Here is an 8,978-nt window from a genome sequence, read left to right as displayed (position 1 = left end):
CTTTTGCAAGTTAAACATCTTTGGCAAATTACTAACCGCAAATATTTCATGAATCTTGCTCGGAACTTATGACAAGTCTATATCTGTTGATTGAGAACAAATGTACATTTGAAAGACATGTTTTATGTATTCTCTGTGTAAATGAAAGCCAACCAATGTTCAACAGTAAATGAGAAAAAGTAAATCAATACCGATGAAGAAACGTGTTATAACAGATTTATTGTATAACTGGATGAATGTTATAATGCAATATTTTAGGAGTGATACTCTAGTTGTGATTTTAAGTGGAGGTCTGTTGCTATCAACATTAAAACAGACCCTTATATTCAAAAATGCATAAAAAAGCAATTCATTAATACACTGACTTCAGTACACATCTTCTATGATGAGCATACTTTTAATTCCTATATTAAAATTCATTTAGATTTTTTTTTGTCAAAGTAAAAAAAGGGCTGTTTACACAACACTGTTTTCAACTAAAAACGAAAATCTTTTTGGTCATTCATTTAAACAACAGCAGCGTTTTGGAGGCCTAAAAAAAGCGCAAACTTTTGAAAACAGGTTTAAAGTGCACGTTTTTGAAAAGGATACCGTTATCGTACAACAAACAAATAAATAAATAAAAAATATAGTTCTGATGTGCAGCAAAAGATTGCTGAGCTTCACAAAACAGCAAGTGGCTGTAAGAAAATAGTTTGAGTGGCCATAGACTCTCCATGGATCACAGATGGAGAATTGCAGAAATTAGCCTCAGGAAAAGAAAATCAAACAGTACCTACAACACCACATGCTGTTTGGGAGGGTTTCAAAAAAGAAAAAACCTCCTCGCTCATCATAAAACAAACTCCAGCATATTCAGTTGTCAGAGTCAAACACGACTGGAACTTCAAAAGGGTCAGATTAAGCTAAAAAAAGAGCTTTTGTGCAGTAAAATCAGGTGGGTTTGGTCCAAACAGGGATAAAAAGTACCCCATGCCCACAGTTGCTGGATCTGTGAAATTTTGGGCCTATTTTTTTTTTGTTGGAGGTCCTGGACATCTTGTTCAGAGACATGGTATCATGGATTCTAGCAAATACCAACAGATAAAAAATCTAAACCTGATAACCTCTGCTGGAAATCTTATAATGGGCCGTGGTTGGATCTTCCATCAGGACAACAATCCTAAACAAACATTAAAATCAAAACAAAAATGTGTTCATGAGCACAAAATGAAGCTTCTGCCATGACTTTCCCAGTCCCTGACCTGAACCCTATAGAAGATGAGTGGGCTGAACTGAAGAGAAGAAGCGCCAACATGAACTTGTGAATTGGAAGGATCTGGAGAGATTCTGATCTCTTTTCAGGAGTTCTCCAAACTCATCAGGCATTATAGGAGAAGACTCAGAGCTGTTATCTCGGCAAAAGGAGGTTACAAAAAGTCCTGAATAAAAGGGTGCCATTAAATAATGAATCTATCCTATCTCAATTCGAGCAGCTGAGTCTTATGCCATTTTCAAAAATGTCTAAAGACACATCTTTTTCGTCAGCACCTGACCAATTAAGACTAGCACTTACCTTTTCTATTCCATTTGTTTTGTTTTTCTGATAAACTAACCCCAAAACCTTGCTATGTGTACTGTGCTTGACTAACTGAGACTTGTTACAGCACTTGTTGCCCTCTTGTTGGTCTGATCGCTTCTGTTCTCCTCATTTATAAGTCGCTTTGCATAAAGCGTCTGTTAAATGATTGAATGTAAATATGGGCAGTGTGTTTTGGAGAAAAACATTTATTTCATAATGTGATTTACCCCCCACTTTTAATTATTTTGAAAGATTCGATTTTTGCCAATGTTTTGAACGAAAGATCAAAAGGATTAACAATGTGGATTTATTTTCACAGGGTTCTTTGTTAATTTTTACCTATATACAAAATGCATATTCAAAGTTATTTATATTATATCATTTGTTATAGATTTCATATTAAAAAACTTTCATTAGAGGGGCTGTAAAGACTCTCATCGCACACTTTGACTAGCCTTCAAGTAGTCCTGATTGTCTGTAATTGCCTCGTCACATGCTTTGACAAAGCAGCTTGATTACCTCTGGACCTGCTGAAGTCTCTGCGGCCCAGGTGGAAGTGAGCCATCAGATAGGAAGTGACACGGCATGTTGCTCATTCCCTGACAATCCTGAAGTGATGAGTGAAAACTGAACGCAGCTTTAGTTAGCAATTAAACTGCTTGAACTCAAGTAGAAGATCAGCAATCTGTTTCCTTCTTCAAGCTTCTTTAGGGCTCACTTCTTTAGGAGATTTACTCGGATCACATCATCGAATAAAGACCTGGTTGGCGTTTGGAGGTGCTGTTAATCGAGCAGGATTTCAGGCTATGGGACCATTAATTCAAAAAAATGATTTTAGTTCTGCATGATTAACATGTCCGAGGCCTTTAGACAGTTTGCTGGCTGTATTCCATGCATATATTTAGCTTCTACATGTAGATGCACGCCTGAAACATAACACTACCAGTATTGCCAAAACACTTCTGTGCATTAGAATATTATGATGCACATTTCAGCTGCTTTGAACAGGTTAGACATTCACAGAAAATAAGAAATTCTTTATTTGTGGTTCAAAACACAATAGCAGAGAAATGTAGAATACAAATCAGTGAAATTATTAGTAACATAAAATATAGGTAGTCGTCAATGACTGTAAGGTAAAACTTAGATAATCATCATTTTCCAACAGCAATCATTGCTTACCTGCCAGCAACAGCAGGTACATGTTCTTGCAGCTTTTATTGGGTCACATCCAAAAGCACATGAACCCACACATTAGTAGTGCTGTCAATCAAACCATACCTGGTTTGGTAAGAATTTGCCAGCTTTGATATTAAGGTATGTTTCTCTAAAAGTTGATATGTTACACAAAAGAGTCATAAAGATGAACATTATCGCAACCATTATGACAATAATTGGTATATCACATCAGATAACCACATGCAAAGTGTGCTCATATGATTAACCCGATACTGATAGTCTATATGCAGATAAGACCAGTTGCAAACCTATTAGCAATTGTGAATTCAATGCAGAGCTTCATGCACTTATTTTTTGAGGGGTTTACATTTTTTTATATATAATTTTTATTTATAATGAATATAAAAATCAATATTTTCATTTTTTATTTTTATTTTAGTTGCAATCCTATGCGCAAATGAGAATCCAATACAGAGCTGCATTATTTAATTTATTTGATGTATTTGAATCCACTCAAAAATTCTGATAAAGACAAAAGAAACCTAACAGTGGGCTGATGCACACTAGAATGATCACTTAGTGGAATTTAAGCAACATCTAATTTGTTCAAAAGCCACTTATGTGCTACCTGTTCCCTCCAGCAATGAGTGACACGCGTTAATACAACTTTACCTTCACCATGTTTGTTTCTCATGAGACAGTGACACTGATAAACACATTTTAAAAGCCCCGAAGACATGTCGAAACTTTCCCTTCACCTCAGATGAATGAACTCGCTTGGCAGGCGCCTTCATTTCCAGTTAACAAAAGAAGGTGAAAGGGCTCTTTTAATAGGGATGGATTTACAGGAAACGGTTGCCTTAAAGGATAAAGAAAGTGAAAGTTTGTGATGAAACATATAAAAGGCGTTAATGCACCAGTGAGCCACACATCTGCTGAGGACAAGTGAAATAACACATACAGACGGACAATATGATGTACTCTAACTCTATGATATTATGGACAGGTGCTCTGCTTATATTGAGCGTCAGTCTATGGAGCTGTACAACAGGTGAGGAAAAATTTATCTGAATGTTAAACGAGCAAGAATGCAAGTGCTTCATTTATCATTACAATCATTTATAAAACAACGTTTTACAATTCTTAACTATCTGTAAAGATAATCTGGCTATTTCGTCATTGTTTAGCAGGCGAGACTGTGAAAATGGCTAATGGTTAACATTCTGTGCACTGTTTAACTGCCACAGCTCAGGGTGATGGGGCAGCGGATTGCTGTTTAACCACCAGCGACCGGCGCATCCCACAGAGGGTGGTGACGTCCTTCACCATTCAGACCAGTGATGGAGCCTGCAGGATTCCTGCCACTATGTAAGTCGCATTACATGCATTTCAAAATGATGCCTCAGTAGTGCTACAGACTTCAAGGTGTATAGGATTTTGCATATTTAAATATGATTGAATTTCCACAGATTTTTCACAAAGAAGGGCTTTAAGCTCTGTGCACCCTTTCCCAGTGAGAGTAACTGGGTAAGCAAACTGATTGACCAAATACTGGCAGCACCTGTATCAAAAGCCAGAAAACCTAAAGGTATGTGTTTGTATCTATTTCATCATCAAATGTTTGTAAAAGATAATATTTAGAACGTAACATAATAGAAAACACACCACATGACAAAAATAATATCATTTATGACACACACATAGCAACGTAACAAAGATAAAACAAAATGCATAACATAATTTGACATTTTGTACTCAACACGTAACTCAAGGTTTCTCTCTTCTCTTACAGGAAAGAAACCGAGACAACAGTGAATCAGATTATGCAGGTCTAGCCTTCAGTCACACTATGTGCATGTACAGCACTGATCCTGGAACAGATAGCTGATAACACTCATCCTTAGTAAATGATAATTCTCAGGTTTACTACATGTGTACTCTAATAGAGCAGGTCAAAGTGTGAATCTACTGTCATATCATGGGAAGATGAGATCTTTTTTAAATGTGAATCCTTTCCCCCATTGGTCTATATGAAGAGATTTTAAGCTAATATGTCAACCATTTGTGGAGTTTGTATTTTTTTCTACATTGTATAAAGTTACTGTGTTTCCTGAGCCACTGAATGAAAATCTATATTTTTCTTTTTCACATTTTCACTGTATTTGGGATTATAAATACATTTTTAAACATGAAAATTGGGTGCATGTTTTTTTGGTGTGTGGTCAATTTGCAGAATCTTAAAATGAACTAATGACCTTAAAATAAATCATTCTCAAAATCAATATAACCAGCTATATATACGATATGTGCGACACATGCACTGCATATAAAGTAACAGCAGCATACACATCTTGAGAGCTCTAGCAGCCAAAGTTATCTTTAAAATGGTTATTATATGAAGTATTTACACTCTACACTATAATGAAGGGGTATTCAACCCTGTTTGAACTATCTATAATTTCTATATAGTTCCGATAATGAATTAATGCACAGTACATTGCATGTACATTGTGCTTTTCTCTATATATTCTTTTAAATAATAAAAATGCAATATTTAAACAACTATATGACTAATCTTTTGTGTATATATGTGGTAATATCAGCTCTGTGCATGTGATAGAAGACCATTGACTGTATTTCTTATTGCCGACATTGTAACACCCCATCGGCTGGCGTTAATCCAGACCATTGCTTTCAGCTGTGTGATGAAGCTGCATTTGATTCCAGTTTTCTGAAGGATTAGGAGAAAGTTTTACCCCATGGAAAGTGGTATTGTACACACAAACACTCATATGCACACATACAAATGTGCACAGAAATACCCAGAAACCCACTATCCAGATGCCACAGAATTCTTTGCAGCCCTCCAGCAAGAAATGGACTGATTACTGAAGTGAAATATCACTGGATTCTGTTGCGGGACAAACATGAAGAGTAAGACTCGTAGGCAGATGGATGGATGGATGGATGGATAGATAGATTTCATATTTAGATTTGTATTTTTGGGTAATCTGTTCCTTTAATATTTTAAAGGAACTGTCCACTGACTCAACGGACCTTCCTGCCCTTTATACAGCCTCTGTATTCTATTTTTTCCCTTTTTTATTCTTTCCTTTCATTCCTCTTTGAGTCAATGCTTCTCAAACATCCTCTCAGAATCTCTTTTTTTGTTTCTGTCTTTTCTCTTTCTCCCACTCTTTCAGTCTTCGAGACTCAGCATTGCTCAGTGCCCAGCAGACCTGGGAGAGGATAAAAGAGCCCTGCTCTGTTGCCCTGCTTTCTCTTGCTGTATCCTGGAGGAGAAGTCTGATGAAGCAAGGGAATGATCGGAGAGAGAGAGAGAGAGAGAGAGAGAGAGAGAGAGAGAGAGAGAGAGAGAGAGAGAGAGAGAGAGAGAGAGAGAGTGGGGGTGGGGTTAGCAGGCTAAATGGACTAGCGAGGCACATTAGATCTAATGGATGAAGCCTGTGGGGTCAGATCATTTAGTATGCTACAGCTCCTGGACCCCCTACACATGTGCTAATGCACCACATGGTCAAGAGACCCGGGCCCAATCCCAATTCACTTACTTATACTAAGCACTACAGGTATGCCCTTTAGCATACTTTAAAAACGAATATTATTTACAAACTGTATGTAATGTTTTTGTTTGTAATGCTGACATGTTATGTTTTAATTTGTATTAAAAGCAATTAGCAAAACCCCCTAGTAGCAAAAAGCTAAATCCCCATAGTAGAATCAACAGCAAAAAGTATTACCTTAAAATTAATTATTACTTAAGGTCATACATTTAAAAGCTGCTGCGGTAGCTTTGGCCGTGTGTTCTCCTGCAACATTTGATGTACTTTAATCTGGGACACATCGTTTTTTAGTCGAAGGGATAATAAATGAATTGGATCACATGGCAGCTAAAGATTTATCCTAGCAAGCTTAGCATTTCATATAGAACAGTTTATGCTTTTCTTTTCTTTCATTTTTATGTCAGTTGTCTGCATTTGAGTTTGATCTAGTGCATCAAAATGTCTTTCAGACCAATACTTGAAAGACCGTTTTCTACCCAATTCATGTAACCCCGGGTCAGTGTTTTAACTATACAATTTCCACCAGACGGACAATCTCGCTATACTCCTGAAAAGAAGTTTAAAATGAGAGCTAAATTGTGCTCGAGAGGTCAGTCACCCTTGCAAGCATCATGTTAATTTTTCATAGAGAAATCTGGATGGATACCTTCAGGAAATAGAAACAGAAAAGGAGGAAGAATATAAAGTAGGCGATACTTTGGCATTCATTTTCTGGGATCATTTTAATTGCTTGAAAAACATCAGTAAAAGGTTGACACTTCATTATTTCATCCTAATATTTTAAAGATGATTATACACAAAAGTTTAGAGATTTTTTAATGTTCTTGAAAGACGTTAATCAAGTCTGCATTTACTTGACCAAAAAATGCAGTATACTGTAAACAAATATTGTTGGTTTAACTTAAAATAAAAAGTTTACGTTAAAATTTTGAGTTAATTGAAATGAAAATCTTAGTTAATACAATGAAGGAGATTGGTTTAATAAATAGAATCTCAAAATATTAGATTCTAAACCACATTAATTAGAGATCTAAACCACATTAATTATCTAAGTTAATTTGAGAAAAAGTAATATTGTGACATTTTATTACAATTTAGAATAACTGTTTCTATTTGAGTACATTTTAAAATATAATTTATTCATGTGATGCAAAGCTGAATTTTCATTATTACTCCAGTCTTCAGTGTCACAGTGTCCATACCATTCAAAAGTCAGATTTTTTTAAAATTATTTTTTATATAATTTATTCATACAGACCCCAGAATATAAAACATGATTATAATGCAATTGATTTTCACATGATACAAAAATTATAGAGGAAAATAAGAGGTTAATTACTATTATTTTTGCACACATTTTCTGAGGTGTCTGCATGGGACTCCCTATATAAAGGTCAAAGGGGCTTATTTTAAACATTTATGAATAGCTATGGCTATACATAGATATCAGACCTCTGAGGCAAAGGTGTCAGTTTCCCCTTGACTTCCCTTGAGATAGCATCATCAGAAACCAGGAGACGTGCTATAAATGTTAATTTTCTTTTGCCGTATTAATTTACACTACCCCAAGGATATAATTGGACTTATAACCAATCTGGCAGTGATCAATCATTCCCTCATTTGTACAAAATCAATATCTTTGATTAGCACTACTTTTAGGACAAAAACACCAACTGGTGGTAACAAAGCACAAAAATATCTGTGTAGAGAATATTTTTAACCCTTATTATGTAACATCGGGGCGGGGACAGTTGAAATTGGCAATCTGTGTCATAGCACTGGCTTATTGACCTCTTTAATCAGGCAGATGTGTCACAGGACGACCATGATTGGGGTCTCCCCTACCGCGTCTCTAATGACAAATCTATTCACAGGCCAATTACGACCTTCCTCCCCCGCATTCGCTCACCATGCAGCTATTCTGCACGTTGGATGAAGGCTGAACAGCCGTACAAAAAGAGTACTGAGCGTTCTCTGATATTCCCTCTGTAATTATGATAATAGTTGATGTTGAAAGAACAATAATTTGCTCATATCTCCAAATGCAAAGGTTCAGGGTTATCACTACATCAAGCTGAGTTCTCAAAGGGTGTTTAAAGGAACAGTTCGCCCCAAAAATGAAAATTTGTCCTTATTTACACCCTCTCATGTTGTTCCAAACCGGTACGACTACGAGCTGTATTTTTTAGGAGTATCCTTGGCAGTCTTTTACAAATGAGGACTGGGTTTGTCCAACCCGATCTCACGGCAATTCGTTCGTATTTTACGAGGTGGCTAATTCGTACGAATTGATACAACTTCCTTTTGCTAAATCGTACATATTTTACGAGCTGCCCAATTTCGTATGAATTCGAACAAATGACCTATTACCCCGACCCTAAACCTACCCATTACTGGGAAATTTGTACAAATTAGCTACCTCGTACTCCAAAATGATAAGAAGACATCATAAAAGTGAACCGTGACTTGTGTGTTAAATTCCAAGTCTTCTAAAGCCATTTAATAGTTTTGTGGGACTGAAATTTGGGTTAGTGAGTTTAAGTCAAAAACTCAATCAGTCTGATTCAATGTAAACCGTTTTCACAAATTGGACTTTGCTACGTCTCTCGTAAACAAGATTTTCAGTGAATAACAATGGTCTGTTCTTCACATTAAAC

General features: G+C 36.2%; 1 protein-coding gene across 1 annotated transcript; it reads left to right on the top strand.

Moving 5' to 3' along the window:
- Positions 1 to 3,634: 3,634 nt before the first annotated feature.
- On the top strand, positions 3,635 to 5,303 carry ccl19b (chemokine (C-C motif) ligand 19b). Its single transcript, XM_077242008.1, has 4 exons — positions 3,635 to 3,791; positions 3,988 to 4,108; positions 4,210 to 4,328; positions 4,533 to 5,303. The coding sequence occupies exons 1-4, from the start codon at positions 3,713 to 3,715 to the stop codon at positions 4,553 to 4,555; spliced, it is 342 nt and encodes a 113-aa protein (XP_077098123.1). The 5' UTR covers positions 3,635 to 3,712; the 3' UTR covers positions 4,556 to 5,303.
- The last annotated feature ends 3,675 nt before the right edge of the window (positions 5,304 to 8,978 follow it).

Source organism: Siphateles boraxobius, unplaced genomic scaffold, assembly GCF_051911475.1.
Source record: "Siphateles boraxobius isolate OS27281-9 unplaced genomic scaffold, OSU_SipBor_1 25, whole genome shotgun sequence".
NCBI lineage: Eukaryota > Metazoa > Chordata > Actinopteri > Cypriniformes > Leuciscidae > Siphateles > Siphateles boraxobius.
Note: the sequence above shows the minus strand (reverse complement) of the source record. Positions and strands in the feature narration are given on the sequence as shown.

Excerpts from the sequence above, each read along its gene's own strand:
- ccl19b (XM_077242008.1), top strand. The coding sequence starts at position 3,713 with ATGATGTACTCTAACTCTATGATATTATGGACAGGTGCTCTGCTTATA. Across the intron at positions 4,109-4,209 it reads TGCAGGATTCCTGCCACTAT|ATTTTTCACAAAGAAGGGCT; the intron begins GTAAGTCGCATT and ends GAATTTCCACAG. Across the intron at positions 4,329-4,532 it reads AAAAGCCAGAAAACCTAAAG|GAAAGAAACCGAGACAACAG; the intron begins GTATGTGTTTGT and ends CTTCTCTTACAG.